This window comes from Mirounga angustirostris, unplaced genomic scaffold (genome assembly GCF_029215605.1).
Source record: "Mirounga angustirostris isolate CCGP_5_RB_7025 unplaced genomic scaffold, mMirAng1.0.hap1 SCAF_3, whole genome shotgun sequence".
In the NCBI taxonomy this organism is placed as follows: Eukaryota; Metazoa; Chordata; class Mammalia; order Carnivora; family Phocidae; genus Mirounga; species Mirounga angustirostris.
The window spans coordinates 66,365,261-66,386,530 of NW_026991711.1; the positions used below are offsets into that span (position 1 = coordinate 66,365,261).

The following is a 21,270-nucleotide window of genomic DNA, read 5'->3' on the forward strand; positions in this document are numbered from 1 at the left end:
AGCAAAATAAAAAGTTTCTGCCCAGCAAAGGAAACAATCAACAAAACTAAAAGGCAACCCACAGAATGGGAGAAGATATTTACAAATGACATATCCGATAAAGGGTTAATATCCAAAATATATAAAGAACTGATATAACTCAACCTAAGGAACAGACAATCCAATTAAAAATGGGCAGAAGAAAAAAAAAGGGCAGAAGACATGCACAGACATTTCTCTAAAGAAGACATACAGATGGCCAACACACACTTGAAAAGATATTCAATATCACTCATTATCAGGGAAATGCAAATCAAAACTACAATGAGGTATCATCTCATACCTGTCAGAATAGCTAAAATCAAAAACACAAGAAATAAGTGTTGGTGAGAATGTGGAGAAAAAGGAACCCTCTTGCACTATTGATGGGATTGCAAACTGGTGCAGCCACAGTGGAAAACAGAATGGAATTTGCTCAAAAAATTAAAAACAGAACAGTACTATGATCCAGGAATTGCACTGCTGGGTATTTACCCCCAAAATACAAAAAGGAATACATGCATCCCTATGTTTACTGCAGCATTATTTACAATAGCCAAACTATGGAAGCAGCCCAGTGTCCACTGATAGATGAATGGATAAAGAAGATGTGGTATATATACACAATGGAATATTATTTGTCCATAAAAAATGAAATCTTGCTATTTGCAATAACATGGATAGAGCTAGAGAGTATAATGCAAAGCAAAATAAATCAGAGAAAGACAAATACCATATGATCTCATTCATATGTGGAATTTAAGAAACAAAACAAACAAGCAAAGGAAAAAAAAAGAGAGACAAACCAAGACTCTAAACTATAGAAAATAAACTGATGGTTACCAGAGGGGAGGTGGGTGAGGGGGATGGGGAAAATAGGGGATGGGATTAAAGAGTACACTTACCATGATGAAAAATAAAATAAAATAAAATCCTGAAAAAAATTCTGCATTTTGTGTGCATCTTCTCTTTGACACAAAAGTTGTTTAATAAATTTTAAATTTCTAGGTAGAAGAAATTTTGGTTTCAGATTTTGTTCCTATTTTCTTTTACTGTATGTTAATAAGACAACCTTATCTGTTTTGTTTTTATGTTTTAGAATTTTTCTTTGATGTCTGCTATGTCGTGTCAAATTTTCATAAATTTTCCATGGCTGTGAAGTTATTTTCTTTATTAACATGATATAGACTTCAAACTATATTAAACAGATTTACCTTGTTATTTATGTTACTTTACTCCTTGATTTTTTATGAACCAAGATAGGTGAAATAAAAATCATTTTAATGTTTTAAACTAATGGTAATTGTATTATTTCTCCTATAATTTCCTTTTCATGAAAGTTTCACCCTTTAACATTGTGTGTCCTTCTTTATGTTATTAATGCTTTCTGGCTTGACTTCTAATTTGTCCAATGCTAAGATCATGATTCCTGCTTTTTTCATTTGTATATATGTGGTATAACCTTTAGGTATCCTTTAATTTTTAGCCTTTCTAAATCACTTTATTTTAGTACATTTCTTGCTTATAGATCTGCATTTTATTACTGTGATGAACTTTTTTTTCCTTAAAATACAAAAACTTTTACATTTATTTTTATGGCAGATGTTTGGTGTTAGATATGTCATATTTAATAGGTTTTTAAAGATTCCATTACACATATTATTCTCAGTTTTTTTATACAGTTCTTTAATATCTTGAAAGCATTATAATTTTGCCAAATTTCTTATCTCTTTAACTGTAAAGGAATAAGAAGGCCTCTATGTGTTTAGAAAGTGTATTTCCCCATTATGAGCAATGATAAATTCAATATATTTACTCTTAATTTTTCATCTCTCCTTTGTCATCTAATTTTAGTCAGTAAACCTGTGTTTCTAATATTTCATTTGTAAGCTTCTTATGGATAACCTTTGACTCTTTGGATTTACTCTACTTTCTGTCTTTCCTCAGTCCTTTCCCAATTTGTTATAACTGTAGCATTTCTGCATTAATAGGGCCTATAAAAGTAAATTCTGGTCTGTCACTCTAATTCAAACATTTGTTTTAGGCTAGTTTCACTGTTAAATTCATTCAGTGTTCACCAGTAGTACTTAGCTATAGTGTGTCGTCATCCTGATTAGCTGAACTTTGTCCCCAGAAATTTTCTCAATAATTATTCAGAAAAACAAGTCCTTGTATGGTTAAAAATTGTTTGGCAGCATCCTTTTTAGTTAAACGATACTTTGGCTCCCATTTTCTTTACTTCAATATCCTATGGGTGTTGCTCTATGTTTTCTTTATTGAAAAACACTGTAGAAAAGTCTAAAGCCCAACTCAAATTTCCCCCTATTTGCACACTGCTGAAAAACGATTCTTGACTTAATTTAAATCCAATAGTTTACTTTTGTGCTGACCATTCTAGGAAAATTCTTCCTGGCACATAGCCTGACTTTTTAATATGGATGGCAAAATCTTACATTAGGACTTCACTGAATTATAGCTTTAAGTATTTGTTTAGTTCCCTTGTTCTGCTTTTCTTATTTGGGAACTCAATTTACACCATTGTTGGAATTTCTGTGCTTTCTATATCAATCATTTTCTCTTTGATCCTTCTAAACTCTTATATTTCCATCCATACATATTATTTGCTTTCTTTTCATTTTTATCTTCTGTGTATCTTACTATGCCAACCACACAATTTATCTTCCTTTAGGCTTCCTCTGATTTCATTTTTATTTGTATAAATTTTTTTTTCTTCAACAAAAATAGAAACTTTCCTCCAAAGTTTTGTTAGTCCATGATCCAACACTTCTGTGTTATCCTACCATGTCTTCCAACTTCTTGAAATTCTGCTTTGTAGTAATCCTTCCTCAGAGCAATTTATTCCTTACTTTTTAAACTTACAGTAAAATTTCTAATCACAATTATTATGTACTCTATAACAGTATTTTTCCAGTAAGTGTTCTTATCTGCAGGTTAGTTTTGCTTATCTTTTCCACATTGCTATATTTTTAAATGTGTTTTCTTAACAATTTTTAAGAGGTTGCATCTAGGGCTAGAATCCTTTCTTTAATTTCTCCTAGTCAATTTCTTTTACTTAACCAGTTACATTAGTAGTCCTTCTCTCTTAATATTAAAAGATGTGCTTTCACTCTCAGTATTCAACCAACTAGTACATTTACAGTTCCTCATATATTCATAATTCTTTCCTACAATCCAGGCTTTGTTGAACTATTTCCTATATTTGTAATATGTCTATTCTCCTTTACTTGACTATTGATTTGGTACCAAAATAAAAAGCAATCTAGTCTTTCAAACTATTTAGCATGTTAGAGATATCTTATCTGGATCTTGTGTAGTTTTCACGTCAGTGTTATCAATAAACTCTTCGTAAATTTAAGCACCAAAAAGAAATGGCAACAGTGAGGTTTTGAGAGGAACCCCATCTATCAATAATTAAATGATACTTTCTTGGGCTCATTTGTATAGAAAATGAATTTTAAAAAGAATAATTTTGCACCGGGCAACATAATATGAAAAACATTCATTATATCAGCAAGTGACATTTAAAAGTATCTGAATTCTGGACTTTAGGGAAAAAATAAATATTCCAGGATATTTAAATCACAAAAATAATCAATAAGCCTCAATGTTAGGAAAAAATACAAATAATAAAATACTGACTTAGCATGTAAGCAAAAGAGCAACTCTCATATACATGGTATTCCCTGTCAGGAAACTTTTCACTAAAATCATATCCTTAAGTGTTTTGTTTTATTTGATGAAATATTTTCTTACATCTTTAAAATGAACAGTATTTTCTTTCAGCAAACAAAAATAAACTATATTACTTAAATTGTGAATTTGTTCTATAATCTACTATTAATAAACATTCTTTTGTAAAACAGTTTTACAACTTTTACAACAGGAAGCTATTATTTTCTGCTATAAGATTATTCAAGTCAAATTTCATGTTCCATTAGATATGGAACTACTAAAAATATAATTTCAATAGGTATTTCCACAATTCCTTATGAAAAACATCAACTTACTTGTGACCTAAATGCTTCAGAAAGTATCCCAGAACTTTCAGAGCTTGAACCCAAATACTTTCACTTTTAGAAGCCAATAATTTGTAGATTACTCTAAAAAAAATGCAGAAATAAATAACATTTTAAGAACTTACAAATATTAAAAATATAAGCACTATATACTTTACAATGAATTATAAATATAAACAATACAAAGTACCTTTCAGGATTTTAAATTCTTTGGAAAAATTAAAAATTAGCACATTTTACTAATATTTCTTTAAACTTGGCCTTCAAATAAATACTCAAAAGTTCAAAGTGATTTGTTGCTCATAAGTATTGCCTTCTAGCATATTGAAAAAAAAAATTCTAATTTAAGATACATGCTTAGTTAGGCTGTATTTCCCCTTCTGTTAGAATTGCCCCTGACATTTCTTCTTGATGACCTTTTTTTCTTGTTTATAGCTAATTGGACCATGGATAGATACTTGCCCAATTATTTCTCTTTTCTGAGCATTTGGAGTGAGATCTGAGAAACAATATCTAGTACTTTTTGGGCTCTTGAATTAGAAAATTATTTAAAACAGAAACTATAAGGCAGCCTTGTTTTGTTCACAGAGACAAGTCTACACACAAAAGAATAAAGCGACCATATAGGAAGTAGCAGAGAAAGCAAAGCTGTTTCCTTATAGCTTTCCAATTCCTTGTTCTTACCTTAATGAGATTTCTGTAACAAACACATTATTCTGTTTTACTTATTGGTTTGAGAAGTTTTCTATTACTTGGAGCAAAGAAGTCTCTACTAACATATAACCCAACCTAATATATACAGTCATTTGAATATGATATAAGAACAGGGCTATATCCATTATAATTTTCATAAATATTTAAAAATTTTTATCTTGTGTTTATTCCAAAACATAAAAGTAAATATTTTTTCTATAAGGTAGTAGGGAACAATAATAACTATATTCTTTTGCAACTAATTCTAGAATTTAAGAAAGTTCTTTGAAGGTGGTAGTGGTGACTATAAAATTAGGATGTGCTTTATTGTATTATGTCTTTTTAAAAAATAAAGTGTCATTTTATGCTTCAAGATGAAGTAATTGAGGCTAAACAAAAAGTTGGTATTAGTAGGTGCAGTATAATTTTTATATCGTTTCAGTGACATTAACAAAAGGGAACAAATTACTTAAAGCTAGTCACACTGTTTTAACAGTGGCTTATACTACTAAAAAAGAAAATAATATATTGTTGATACTGCTTTTTATTTGTGAGTTACTCTACTGAAGAACAGACTGAGATAAACATTAGAGTTACTATTTCCTTTAGAAGATGATTTTTTTCAAAAGCCTCATATTCCTAAATATGTATTTACATTAAAATCTATCTTCAGAACTTTTATGAACCATGATCAGTAATTAAAAAAAAAAGTATGACAATAGGAAAGTTATACACATAAGAAAAAGAACTGTTCAGGCAATCATGAGAAAGAACATTCAACAGTAAAAATAATCTTGAGAACCAAAGTAAAAGCTCACAGCCTAAGAAATTTACTGACGTATCAGTTAATGACTGTTTACCTGAAATATCATAAGATAGGTGAATCCTAATTAATCTGCTCAAGCTTACTATATTAAGCCAGCAAATGATCTAAATTAGTTGAGACAAGTACTTATGTATTCTTTTTTGTAAGATTTTCAGATATAAAAATATCACATTTTTAGCTGCTCAGTTCAATGTTGTATTATCACATGGTCTTTCTTAAAGCCAGTTAAAATGTCACCAGAATTAAGTTCATTCTTTGTGTTCAGTTGTTAGTGTATATAAATTACAATTTATCAGAATTTTCCCCAGAAAATATTTTATATATAACTGCTATCCTTGAGTATCTCTCTTTCTAAGATATAGACCTTTAAGTGTTGTATCTAATAAGCCTATTTTTTCCATATCTTTAGTCAAAGCCTACATTCACCACATTTTTTTTGAAACGGAGAAACTGAAGGAGAAAACCTTCCATCTTTGTCACTGTTTTGAACACACTGGTAACAATAGGACATGTTTAGCAGGTTTCAATCATGAGCAACCAGGCCTTGGTATTCATTATATCTAATCATTCCACTCATACTATACATATAAATCACTATTTCAGTCCCCTAAAGATCTAACCAAATATCATTCTCCTTTGTAAGATCGTATTTTCACTCTGTCAAAGTAATAAAGAATTTTTTGTCTGAATTTCATATTAACCAATCTAAGGTTGGTATCATTCACAAGGATGATGAGGACAATTTTAATTGATTCACTTATCAGTTGATATAATAAATAAAAGAGATACTAGGATCTAAGGTCAAGGATACTAATTTTTCAATCTAAATATATTTTAAGAATAAGTATAACTGTATTATATGATTAGGTTGAACCAAATATGCCATTATTTAGTAAACAGTTAAGTATCAGCAATTTCATATAGTTCAACCTCATAGTAAGAAAATATTTATAGTTCTTAATAATTAAATGTGTAATCCTCTTCTTCAAACAGAGTAGCAATTCCATGGCTTGTAAACTCAAAGATCACAGTGATAACTCAAACAGAACATCCAATAGAAATGATGTGATTGCTTCTCTGATTTGGAAAGAAGTCCTTCAAATCTAGAAAACTGTCATTTGTTGATATAAATGGCCAAGTAAAAGAAGCACTAATAAAATCCTTTTGTAGGTATATTATTTCCAAATTCTTTTACAACCTGTGGAAGTTCACTGAGTTGCACATGGCATAACTTAGATTTCCTCTTCATCCAATAATTCAGACTTCAGAAAAATTAAAAAAGAGAATCCCTAAAGGGCTAGATTATAGGCTGAAGTTCATAAGAATACTAATCAAGGAACTATTTTTCACTTACCTACATAATTACTTACAATCATTCTAACTAAACTTAGTCTTCAAACTCTTTTGGTTTTGTCCTCTTGCTCCAACTACGTTGTCACTGTCCTAACTCATCATCCCTAATACTGATGAATAAAATAATCTCTCTACTTATTTTGCTACATCAGTTTTATCCCTCTCCAGTTCATTTTCCACACTGCTGACTGTAAATCTAACAAAATGGAAATCTGAGCAAATCAGTACCCTATTCAAAATACTTTATTTCATCATAAACAGAAAAAAATCTAAACCTCTTTCTATTATGTAGCCAGTATCTTCCAAATCTGGCCACTATCTAGTTCTTGAGCTTAAATTCATACAATTTTCCTGTGCTCTCTTTTGCTGAAATATACCATGTTTCTTGTCTTCCTGCAAAATATATATATATATATATATATTTGTTCTTCACACTAATTGAAATATCTTTACTACAGCATCACAATTTAATCACTCTTCTTGAGACCAAGACCCATTCTTTAAATAGTTCATCAGTTGGAGTATTAGAAGATTAATACTAGCTTTCTCCATTTATTCCCTTCTTGTGTGTAAGATTTTGCTGTATTTATTAAAAAGTTCCTAGAGTAGGAGTTATTCTAGAAAGCACAACTGTACTCAATTAAAGTCTACTAGTAATACTAATATTATAATCATACCTTATTCCATTTCTTTGATCAAATGCTGGTATCATTGAGGCTGGGTGTTCTGACATTAAAGCCACTAGTAACTGTAACACATCATGAATATTTTCATCCTGCATAATGAGGATCACCAAAAAAAAAATTTCTTTAGTTAATATTTTATTCTAGTACTTTGCATAAAATAATTAAAATAGAAGACATAGACCATGTCTTACCTCATGCATGGTAAGTAGGTAATTTAAGATACTCTGAAGTTCATCTTCCTTGACCCCTCGATCCTAATTTTAAAAATATATATATTATTTAAATCTAAAACTTTAAAGACAGGCATCAAATGATCATTTAAAAAAAAAATAAGAACAACTTAAAAGTAGTGATGTTTTCATTAAAATCTTTAAATATTTCATAATTGATAGACTATATTATTTCCACTTAAGTAAGTAAATATTTGGAAAACTGTATCTAGTCTTTTAAGGCTAATATTTGACTGACCATCACTATCAAAAGTTAGTATATTTTGATCTAACTGTATTCATATTATTTTCTAACCATTTATTCTTTTCTTAAAATAATACAAAACTTTATAGAACCAATTGATGTATATTTTACCTTTATTTTCCATTTTTCTTTATCTTAATCTTTTAAAAATCCTACTATGATAAAATACATAATGTAAGTCTTCTCATACAGGTACACAGACCATTTTCTGGAATAAAACTTTATACTCATATCTTATGCATATGTTCCTTGTTCACAGTTCATATACCTCTTAAAATGGATGATCTCAAAGAGGATTAACAAAAAGTCAAGTTTAACAAAAGTTAACACTAAGATTTACTTTAGGATTTTGAAAGCTATTCATAAATTAAAAATAGTTACTGCTAATTTTACAATATTGATTTTAAACAATGCCAAAAATTCCTCTTCATCTAATATATTGCAGTTCTAAATAATGTAAAATTATTTTACCTTTAGTATGAGCTGTTTCAGAAAAAGTAGCATAAATGCCCGTAGTGATATAATTTCCTTTTGTGATGGCCGGGGACCATCTAGAATAAAACAGAGAACATAAGAAAAAAAAAAGGAAAAAAACCCTCATGATACTAAATAAGCTTAATGCCATTATGTTGGAATACTATGGAATTCTTTACAAGTTGTATTTATTAGGATTATAATATTTGTTAGTATTAATGCTATATACCATTTCACTTATATCAGAGGATTCAAACATTAATTTTCAGATTTTGGTAATTTCAAATTATTCACCAAATGTCAGATTTGTGGAAAAGAATTACTTTTTAAAAAATTATAACATCGTAACATCCATTCATAAGTGTATAATCATCAAGTGTTCACATAAATAACTTTTCCTACTTTTATTAAATTAATAAGTTCCCTTTTCCCCCAAATCCAAGTTTTCCCAACATTTCTTTCATTTTCAATTAACCTTTCTTCACTTAAAGACCATCTCCATTTTCACACCACACATTATATAACAAAGTGCAGAAAAAGTGACACTCTATTGTAATTATTTGCTTTGCAGCATTTTTTCCCCTTGTAACTTGTATATACCAAATACGTATTATAGTGGAAACTCAAAAAATTCTCGAGTCAATAAATGAAAATGAATGTGAATAGTTAAAGTGTACATATCAATTCCATAACACCTAAATTTCAAAGTAATTAATTGTAAATATTTAATTACCAATAAATGAGATTATTCAATATATATATAGAATATATATAACATATATAATATACATAGTATACAATAACTAAATTATACCTTTAACTATGTAACTAGAACTATGAAAGCCCTTAAATATCAAGCCTTTCTTGAAGCAATGAGGATTTATATAGCTTCTTTATATGTTTTAAAATAAAAATCCCTATATGTATAATATAGAACATCTTTTATTCACTCAATAAATATTTACGTGCAAATTATTACTCAAACAATCCATTCCATCTACTCTTGAAAAAGAAATCTCTTTCTCATTTCCCAGACTGCCCTCTACATTTTTGGCTCCACTATAGTCAATAGTGTACAAAACACCCTTTCCTTCCTTACCAACACCTGGTATTAATTTTTTTTTTTACGATTTTATTTATTTATTTGAGAGAGAGAATGAGATAGAGAGCATGAGAGGGGGGAGGGTCAGAGGGAGAGGCAGACTCCCTGCTGAGCAGGGAGCCCGACGTGGGACTCGATCCCAGGACTCCAGGATCATGACCTGAGCCGAAGGCAGTCGCTTAACCAACTGAGCCACCCAGGCGCCGGTATTAATTTTTTAAAAATGATTTTCATTGTTGGGGAACCTGGGTGGCTCAGCTGGTTAAGCATCTGACTCTTGATTTTGGCTCCGGTCATTAGCTCAGGATCATGAGATTGAGCCCTGCATCCTGCTCTGTGTTGAGCATAGAGCTTGCTTAAGATACTCTCACCCTCTCTCTCTGCCCCTCCCCATCTGCTCGTGCTATCTCAAAAAAACCCTGTTTTTTTACATACAGAAGATGTAAATGTACAACTTATGAATTGGTATAAAATGAACACCTGTATAACCACTTTTTAGGTCAAGATACTGAATGCTGACAGTAACCTGGCAAAGAAACCCATTAACAATTGGTATGCAGGTAAAGGAACTACACGAGTGGAGGGGTGAGGTCCTAATATGAATCAGATTAAATAATTGCAGATTTCTGATTTCTGTTGTGTAAATATTCCCACTATGACTAAATTCAAGCTCAAGCTACCAATGGTTTAAAAACCAGGTTGTAGAGAGGGGAGCAAGATGGCGGAGAAGTAGGAGACCTGGATTTCACCTGGTCTCAGGAATTCAGGTGGATAGGGATCAAACCATTCTGAACACCTACAAACCCAACAGGAGATCGAAGAAAAGAATAGCAACAACTCTCTGAACAGAAAAGCCACCACTTTCTGGAAGGTAGGAAGTGCGGAGAAGTGAATCTGAGGCGATATTCGGGAGGACAGATGGCGGGGGCGGGGGCCTCCATGGGCCACTACTGGCAAGTGATAGAGCTGCGGAGCAAAAAATCGGAACTTTCAGAAGTCTGCTAGGCTGAGGGATGTCGCTCCAGTGGCTAAGCGGGGGGTGGAACTCTTGCTGGGACAGTGTGGTCTCAGGACCCTTGGGGTCACAGAAAGACCAGGGGTGCCTGAGTACAGCAGAGCTCCCAGGTATCAGAGCAGGGAAGCCGGATGCAGAGACGGAGCTGAGGAGTGGATTCTCAGCTTGTGGCTGCCATAAACTGTGATCCAAAGCACAGTCGAGGCACTGCTCTTCCAGCAGGGACCCAACAAGCAGCAGATCCAGGGAGACTCCCGTTCCTCCCACGGGAAGAGCGGCGTGGGAGCGCACCACAGGGATCTGCTGGGTTTGGAGACTCCACAGGGGGTTGGGTGCCAGAGATAGAAATGCTTGGTCACAGGCCGGGTGAGCACGGAGTGCGGCCAGAGACCGGGGAGAAAGGAGTGATTGACTGCTTTTCTCTGGGGGCTCACTGAGGGACGGGGCCCTGAGTTCTTGGCTCCTCGGGGGCAGAGATTGGGAGGCCGCCATTTTCACTCTCGTCCTCCAAAGCTGCATGGAAAACTTGCAGGGAACAAAAGCTCCTGAGAGCAAACCTGAGCAGATTACTTAGCCCTGACTGGGCAAGGGTGGGGCAATTCCGCTTCCGGCAAAGACATTTGGGAACCACGGCAACAGGCTCCTCCCCCAGAAGATCAGCAAGAACAGCCAGCCAAGACCAAGTTTACCGATCAATGAGAAGTGCAGAACTCCAGCGCTAGGGGAATACTGCACATAGAATTCATGGCTTTTTTTACCATGATTCTGTAGTCTTTAAAAGTTAATTTTTTTTAACTGTCTTTTTATTTTTTTTGAATTTTTCTTTTTCCCTTTTTCAACCAACATCTTATCAATCCTTTTTTTAAAAAACATTTCTATTTTTCATTTTTAGAGTCATATGCTATCCCTTCATTGTAGTTACCCTTATTTTTGGCATATATATATAAGTTGTTCTCTCTTTAAAATTTTGAGATACACTTTCTTCTAACAGATCAAAATATACCCTAAATCTCTAGTGTATGGCTTTGTTCTAGTCTCCTCCTTATCACATTCTCTCCTTTTTTTTTCTTTTTTAAAATCCTCTTCTTTCTTTTTTCAAACAACTTATCAATTCCTTTTATAAAATTTTTTATAATTTTCAACATTACAGTCATATTCCATCCCTTCATCGTATCAACCCTTATTTTTGTACATATATAAGTTTTTCTTTCTTTAAAATTTTGGGAGGCACTTTCTTCTAACAGACCAAAATACACCCAAAATCTAGTGTGTGGCACTGATCTATGCACCAGCCTGATCATATTTGACCATATTCTGTTTTTTTGTTTTGTTTTGTTCTGTTTTTGTTTATTCTTATCTTTTTCTTTTTCTTTTTTATTTCTTTCCCTTTCTTTTCACCCAGTTTCAGGTCTTTTCTGATTTGTTTAGAGTACATTTTCTGGGGATGTTGTTACCCTGTTAGCATTTTATTCTCTCATTCATCTATTCTCCTCTGGACAAAATGACAAGATGGAAAAAATCACCTCAACAAAAGAACAAGAGGTAGTACCAACTGCCAGGGACCTTCTCAATATGGACATTAGTACGATATTGGACTAGAGTTCAGAATCATCACTTTAAAGATACTAGCTGGGCTTGAAAAAAGCATGGAAGTTATTAGAGAAACCCTCTCCAGAGAAATAAAAGAACTAAAATCCAACCAAGTCGAAATCAAAAAGGCTATTCATGAGGTGCAATCAAAAATGGGGGCACTAACTGCTAGGATAAATGAGGCAGAAGAGAGAATCAGTGATACAGAAGACCAAATGATGGAAAATAAAGAAGCCTAGAAAAAGAGAGATAAACAACTACTGGATCACAAGGGCAGAATTCGAGAGATAAGTGATACCATAAGACGAAACAACATTAGAATAATTGGGATCCCAGAAGAAGAAGAAAGAGAGAGAGGGGCAGAAGGTATATTGGAGCAAATTATAGCAGAGAACTTCCCTAATTTGGGGAAGGAAACAGGCATCAAAATCCAGGAGGCACAGAGAACCCCCTTCAAAATCAATAAAAATAGTTCAACACCCCGACATCTAATAGTAAAACTTATGAGTCTCAGAGAAGAAGAGAAAATCCTGAAAGCAGCTCGGGACAAGAGGTCTGTAACCTACAATGGTAGAAACATTAAATTGGCAACAGACCTATCCACAGAGACCTGGCAGGCCAGAAAGGACTGGCAGGATATATTCAGAGCACTAAATGAGAAAAATATGTAGCCAAGAATACTATATCCAGCTAGGCTGTCACTGAAAATAGAAGGAGAGATAAAAAGCTTCCAGGACAAACAAAAACTAAAGGAATCTGCAAACACGAAACCAGCCCCACAAGAAATATTGAAAGGGGTCTCTAAGGAAAGAGAGAGCCTAAAAGTAACATAGACCACAAAGGAACACAGAAAATATACACTAACAGTCACCTTACAGGCAATACAATGGCACTAAATACCTATCTTTCAATAGTTACCCTGAATGTGAATGAGCTAAATACCCCAATGAAAAGACACAGGCTATCACAATGGATATAAAAACAAGACCCATCAATATGCTCTCTGCAAGAGACTCATTTTAGACCCAAAGACACCCCCAGATTGAAAGTGAGGGGGTGGAAAACAATTTACCATGCTAATGGACACCAAAAGAAAGCTGGGTGGCAATCTTTGTATCACACAAATTAGATTTTAAACCAAAGACTGTAATAAGACATGAGGAAGAACACTATATCATACTTGAAGGATCTATCCAACAAGAAGATCTAACAATTGTAAATATCTATGCCCCTAACATGGGAGCAGCCAATTATATAAGCCAATTAATAACAAAAGCAAAGAAACACATCGACAACAATACAATAATAGTGGGGGACTTTAACACCCCCCTCACTGAAATGGACGGATCATCTAAGCAAAAGATGAACAAGGAAATAAAGACTTTAAATGACACACTGGACCAAATGGACTTCACAGATACATTCAGAACATTCCATCCCAAAGCAACAGAATACACATTCTTCTCTAGTGCCCATGGGACATTCTCCAGAACAGATCACATCCCTAAGTCACAAATGAGGTCTCAACCAGTACCAAAAGACTGGGATCATTCCCTGCATATTTTCGGACCACAGTGCTTTGAAACTAGAACTCAATCACAAGAGGAAAGTCGGAAAGAACTCAAATACATGGAGGCTAAAGAGCATCCTACTAAAGAATGAATGGGTCAACCAAGAAATTAAAGTAGAATTAAAAAAATTCATGGAAACCAATGAAAATGAAAACACAACTATTCAAAATCTTTGGGATGCAGCAAAGGCAGTCCTCAGAGGAAAGTATATAGCAATACAAGCCTTTCTCAAGCAACAAGAAAGGTCTCAAGTACACAATCTAACCCTACACCTAAAGGAGCTGGAGAAAGAACAGCAAATAAAGCCTAAACCCAGCAGGAGAAGAGAAATAATAAAGATCAGAGCAGAAATCAATGAAATGTAGAAACCAAAAGAACAGTAGAGCAGATCAACGAAACTAGGAGCTGGTTCTTTGAAAGAAATAACAAGATTAATAAACCCCTGGCCAGACTTATCAAAAAGAAAAGAGAAAGGACCCAAAGAGAGATCACAACCAACACCAAAGAAATACAAACAATTATAAGAACATATTATGAGCAACTCTATGCCAGCAAATTAGATAATCTGGAAGAAATGGATGCATTCCTAGAGATGTATCAACTACCAAAACTGAACCAGGAGGAAACAGAACACCTGAACAGACCTATAACCACTGAGGAAACTGAAGCAGTAATCAAAAATCTCCCAACAAACAAAAGCCCAGGCCAGATGGCTTCCCAGGGGAATTCTACCAAATATTTAAAGAAGAATTAATACCTATTCTTCTGAAACCACTCCAAAAAATAGAAAGGGAAGGACAACTTCCAAACTCGTTTTATGAGGCCACCTTTACCTTGTTCCGAAAACCAGACAAGACAGACAAGACAGACAAGACCCCATCAAAAAGGAGAATTACAGACCAATATCCTTGATGAACATGGATGCAAAAATTCTCACCAAAATATTAGCCAGTAGGATCCAACAGTACTTTAAAAGGATTATTCACCACGACCAAGTGGGATTTATCCCTGGGCTGCAAGATTGGTTCAACATCCACATATCAATCAGTGTGATACAATACAATAATAAAAGAAGAACAACAACCATATGATCTTCTCAATAGATGCAGAAAAAGTATTTGACAAAGTACAGCATCCTTTCTTGATCAAAACTCTTCAGAGTATAGGGATAGAGGGTACATATCTCAATATCATAAAAGCCATCTATGAAAAACCCACAGCGAATAACATTCTTAATGGGGAAAAACTGAGAGCTTTCCCCCTAAGGTCAGGAACACGGCAGGGATGTCCACTGTCACCACTGCTATTCAACATAGTATTAGAAGTCCTAGCCACAGCAATCAGACAACAAAAAGAAATAAAAGGCATCCGAATCAGCAAAGAAGAAGTCAAACTCTCACTCTTTGCCGATGATATGATACTTTATGCGGAAAACCCAAAGCACTCCACCCCAAAGCTGCTAGAACTCCTACAGGAATTCAGTAAAGGGGCAGGATATAAAATCAATGCACAGAAATCAGTGGTGTTCCTATACACCAACAGCAAGACAGAAGAAAGAGAAATTAAGGAGTTGATACCTTTTACAATTGCACCCCAAACCATAAGATACCTAAGAATAAATCTAACCAAAAAGGCAAAGAATCTGTACTCAGAAAACTATAAAATACTCATGAAAGAAATTGAGGAAGACACAAAGAAATGGAAAAAGGTTCCATGCTCATGGATTGGAAGAACAAATATTGTGAAGATGTCAATGCTACCTAGAGCAGTCTACACATTTAAAGCAATCCCTATCAAAATACCATCCACTTTTTTCAAAGAAATGGAGCAAATAATCCTAAAATTTGTATGAAACCAGATAAGGCCCCGAATAGCCAGAGGAAAGTTCAAAAATAAAAGCAAAGCTGGCAGCATCACAATTCCAGACTTCAATCTCTATTACAAAGCCATAATCATCAAGACAGTATGGTACTGGCACAAAAACAGACACATAGATCAATGGAACAGAATAGAGAGCCCAGAAATGGACTCTCAACTCTATGGTCAACTAATCTTCGACAAAGCAGGAAAGAATGTCCAATGGAGAAAAGACAGTCTCTTCAACAAATGGTGTTGGGAAAATTGGACAGCCACATGCAGAAGAATGAAACTGGACCATTTCCTTACACCACACACAAAAATAGACTCCAAATGGTTGAAAGACCTCAATGTGAGACAGGAGTCCATCAATATCCTAAAGGAGAACACAGGCAGCAACCTCTTCAACCTCAGCCACAGCAACTTCTTCCTAGAAACATTGCCAGAGGCAAGAGAAACAAGGACAAAAATGAACTATTGGGACTTCATCAAGATAAAAGCTTTTGCACAGCAAAAGAAACAGTCAACAAAACAAAAAGACAACCCACAGAATGGGAGAAGATATTTGCAAATGACATATCAGATAAAGGGCTAGTATCCAAAATCTATAAAGAACTTATCAAACTCAACACCCAAAGAACAAATGATCCAATCAAGAAATGGGCAGAACACAGGAACAGACATTTTTCCAAAGAAGACATCCAAATGGCCAACAGACACATGAAAAAGTGCTCAACATCGCTCAGCATCAGGGAAATCCAAATCAAAACCTCAATGAGTTACCACCTCACACCAGTCAGAATGGCTAAAATTAACAAGTCAGGAAACAACAGACTTTGGCGGGGATGTGGAGAAAGGGGAACCCTCCTACACTGTTGGTGAGAATGCAAGCTGGTGCAGCCACTCTGAAAAACAGTATGGAGGTTCCTCAAAAAGTTGAAAACAGAGCTACCATATGATCCAGCAATTACAGTACTGGGTATTTACCCCAAAGATACAAATGTAGGGATCTGAAGGGGTACATGCACCCCAATGTTTATAGCACCAATGTCCACAATAGCCAAACTGTGGAAAGAGCCAAGATGTCCATCGACAGATAAATGGATAAAGAAGATGTGGTAGATATATACAATGGAATATTATGCAGCCATGAAGAGGAATGAGATCTTGCCATTTGCAACGAGACGGATGGAACTGGAGGGTATCATGCTGAGCGAAATAAGTCAATCAGAGAAAGACATGTATCATATGACCTCACTGATATGAGGAATTCTTCATCTCAGGAAACAAACTGAGTGTTGCTGGTGTGGTGGGTGGTGGGAGGGATGGGGTGCTGGGTGATACACATTGGGGAGGGTATGTGCTATGGTGAGCGCTGTGAATTGCTTACAGTCTTACAACTGTTGAATCACAGACCTGTACCTCTGAAACAAATAATACATTATATGTTTAAAAAAAAAAAAATCAGAAGAAGAAGATAGTAGGAGGGGAGGAGGGGAAGAATGAAGGATGGAAATCGGAGGGTGAGATGAACCATGAGAGACTATGGACTCTGAAAAACAACCTATACCAGTCCTAAGCTCTGAACCACAACTTGAGAACATCCTCCATTCCATCCTGGTAGAGACAGCCATTATCTTAGTAATAATTACTTTCATTTAATGAAATTGGACAGTTTTATATTATCTTAGTGTGTTGGTTGTTTCTTTTATTTATTGTAAGGATGAGAATAATAATAATGCTCATGTCACAGGGTTATTTTGTAAGCATTAAATAGAGCAACATATGTAAAGGAATTAGAATAGTGCCTGGTCCATTTTAATTAGTAAATGTTAGCTATTATTACTACTGTCAGACACTGTACAAAGAGGATGTTTTAGAAAAATATATACATATGTATGAGTCTTATTTATACACATATTATGAATCCATATTTTATAAAATAGTATAAACAGGTATTTTACAAATATAAAATTGAGTGACATAAAAATCACAAATGACACCATTTATGTAAAATACAGAAGCTAAAGAATCAACTGTTTAGGAATACATACATAAATAGCAAAGTAGTAAAACATACTAAAGAAATAATAAGCATTCAAGAAAGGAAAAGGTATAATAAACATAAAATAAAACATAAAACATAAAATTGAGCACGGGGTTGTCTCTATGGCTGGGAATGGGAGGAAGATGTGACCAAAGATAGGTAAATACAGGTTTATGGTAATATTCTATTTCTTAAGCTTGATGGGACCTATCTGAGGTTTATTACATATTTACATATTTGCATTTATGATGTATTCAAAATAAATCTTTGAAATACCTATAAGTTGAAGCATCCACATGTAGGCATGTGTAAGTTTGTGTTTGTATGAGCATAGAAAAAGAGGTAGAAGAATATGTAAGACTGGTGATACTGGCTCCTTGGGAGAAAGTAAGTTTTTGTTTTTAAACATTTGTATTATTCCACTTGTTAACTAAGATCATGTATTACTATGGTACCTGGTTAATATAAATACATTTTTTACAGTGAACCTTACATAATAATAATTTAAGAGACAGAAGTGTTAAATAAGAGTCAAAGCAAAAAGATCCTACTTCTTAAGTCAGTGCCTGCATATGAATTAGTACAATGAAAAGCTAGTGTAGTACAAATTATCTTTAGAGTGTCCTTAAATCATTTCATTTCAAAATAGTACTGAAAAAAGTTGTTATTTAGAAAACTATGTTTCAAGTCAGAGCCTCACATTTCACTAAATATCAAAGTTAATTTCAGTTGTATTAAAAAGTTAAAAAGATATATTAAAAATGATAAATAAAAAGATACACTAAAAAAGAATAAACTGCAAAGAAAAAGAAATTCTCTTCCACTTTTTTGCCACTTTTCTTTAAAATATATTTCTTTGGTTTCTTCCCTCTCCTCCTTGAGGTAGCCAGAACCAATTAGGCCTGAGGGCCCAGAGATGGGAGGAAGTAGCAGAGGCCAAGGAAACACCAGATGCTAGCAGGGCCAAAGAGGCAACTAAGTCTGGCAGGACCTTCAGGGTCAGGGTGAGGAGACAACATGGACTAGGAGTGTGGTCAGCAGCAAAGAAACAATCAGGGCGAAGGAGGTGACAAGGACCAGGCAGAATTAGAGGTGAGGGGATGGTCAGGCTGACTGGAAATGTCAAAGCTGCGAAGGTGATGGTGCAAATGTCAGCATATTGCTTCAAAATGTAGAATAAGCAAATATATAAATACATTAAAGATGACCTAAGCCAGATTTTTCACTATTGAAGGAAGAAAGCTATAAATATAATAAGTTTGAGGCTACAGTGAACCATGTGGTTTTAAATTGGAAAGAAAGGTATCTACGTATAAACCTATTTTTCCTAGATCCACGCAGAATGCCTAGAAGCAATGCCACTCAAAGAGCAAGAAGCACAACAAGCACACCGAACACCTAAATCTCAAAAACCATATCCACCAAGACAAACCAGGGGTCTTTGGAGAAATGGTTGATTCCAGGACTGGGTAAGTATAAAATGAACCAAAAACATCTTGTGGCAGAGAGCAAGCACTAAAAAATTATGAACATCTGTCATAAAGACCCAAGATCTCATGTGAAGGTCTCCTACAAGCCAAATCTGGGACAACCTTAACATCCAATAAATAATGATACAACCCAGGGGACAGTCACTGGGCTAAATCCATTAAACCTTAACATTTTTCAAGTTTCATTGAAACAATCCATATCTATTCATTTACATACTGTCTATGTCTGTTTTGGCTATACACTGGCAGAGTTGACTACTTGTAACAGAGCCCTTATGGCTCCCTAAGCCTAAAATATTTCTGTGTGGCCCTCTGCAGAGAAAATGTACCAACTATTGATATAATAAACAGAATAAAGTAGAAATCCATGAAATTTATGCTGATATAAAATGAACAAATAAATGGAAGAGAAAAAACAAGTTCCTTCTTGTAGTAGAATTCAAACTGGTAAATGTCTCAGAAAATACTGTCATTTAGCAGCAATCACAGTAAAGATCAATTATGACAAGAGTCACTGATGAACCAAAACCAGGAAGCAAAGGTTTGTTGAAGAACAGGATATTTAAATAGTCTCAATGTATTTCTTTACCAAATACTTATTATTCCAAAAGAGAAAGTAGCAATTTTATAATGAAGAACCCTGGCAGACACCACATTAATCAAATGATCAAAGGCAACATCTCCAGTAATAAGACAACTCCACGTCATGTGCCTCTTGACGTGATAACAGCGTGACAGAATTGGTATGACTTCTATGTGATTCCAACCAAAAATGAAAAACCTGGATCATCATGAGCAAATACCAAACAAATCCAAGTTAGGGGACATTCTAAAAAGTAATTTGTCTGTAGTCTTCAAAAATATCAAGGTCATGGAACACAAAGAAATACTAAAAAAAAAAAACAAAAAACATTCTATATTAAAGAATATTAAAGTGACAAGGCAACTAAATGCAATATACAATCCTTGGCTGAAATTCAGAGAGAAAAAAAAGATTTTTTTTGTCTGGAAAGGATATTATTGGAATAATTGGAATTTAAATGCAATCTTTGGATTACATGATTGCATGTATTAGTGCTAATTACTTGATTTTTAGGGTTGCCCTTGCTTATCTAAGACTATGCCTTTTAGGAAATAAACAGTAAAATGGGTAATATGGTATCACATCTACAATTTATTCTCAATTTATTCAGAAAAAAATATGTGCATGTATATATGACTATATATACATGATAAAGTGCATGTGGTAAAATATAAAATACTGGGAAACATGGTGGGGGTTATGATAATTCTTTGTATAACTCTTGCAACTTTCTGTAAATTAGAAATTAATTTTCTGAAGCAGAAATGAATATGTATGAATAGATGATTTGTTTGGGGTAAAGAAAACTATCAGAGTGTAGTGTTTGAGAAGGGCTCTGAGTCACATAGACATGATTCAAATTTTAGTTCTGTTACTTTGTACCAACTTTCAGTTTCCTAACCTACAAAATAACAGTGATACTGACAGCAAAGTTATAAGGTCCGATGTGTATGTGTAAACATGCCTATGCATATATAATTACATTATATATAAATGATGAAATAAAATTAACAGGATGCTTAGTGTAGATTCAAACTCATGGTGAACATTCAGTAAATTTTAGGCATTATCAAGATTAAAAACAATAGAAAAAGCCATGAATGACAGAATTATATATAACAGATTGCAAATAACACAATTTTTAAAGTCCTGTCAATAAAAGACATAACAGAAGCTAATAAATGAAAATTAAAATAGTGAAATGTTATTTTGCCTTATTAAAAAGATTTTTATAAAACAGTAATTTTCAATGCTATTGTTAGTATGCTGAGAAAAGCATTCTCACATACTACACAGTAATTACTCTCAGTAATTTTAAACAAATCAAAAATGTAAGTAAATGATTATATACAAAGGAACAGATCACTGCGTTATTTATAGAATCAAAATTTTAGAAACTTGTAAGTGGTACATTCTTTTAGATTACTATGTAGAGTCAAGAAGATAACAGAAAA

General features: G+C 33.8%; 1 protein-coding gene across 9 annotated transcripts in view; it reads right to left on the reverse strand.

Moving 5' to 3' along the window:
* The window catches only part of NBEA (neurobeachin), a 680,995-nt gene that overhangs the window by 486,011 nt on the left and 173,714 nt on the right, over positions 1 to 21,270 (reverse strand). For all 9 annotated transcript variants that reach the window (XM_064586204.1, XM_054506303.2, XM_064586203.1 and 6 more), the window contains exons 14-17: positions 8,559 to 8,638; positions 7,805 to 7,867; positions 7,605 to 7,702; positions 4,047 to 4,139 (exon numbers count right to left, since the gene is read on the reverse strand). In XM_064586204.1, coding sequence (XP_064442274.1) covers positions 4,047 to 4,139; positions 7,605 to 7,702; positions 7,805 to 7,867; positions 8,559 to 8,638 — 334 coding nt within the window. The remainder of the gene's footprint in view (positions 1 to 4,046; positions 4,140 to 7,604; positions 7,703 to 7,804; positions 7,868 to 8,558; positions 8,639 to 21,270) is intronic.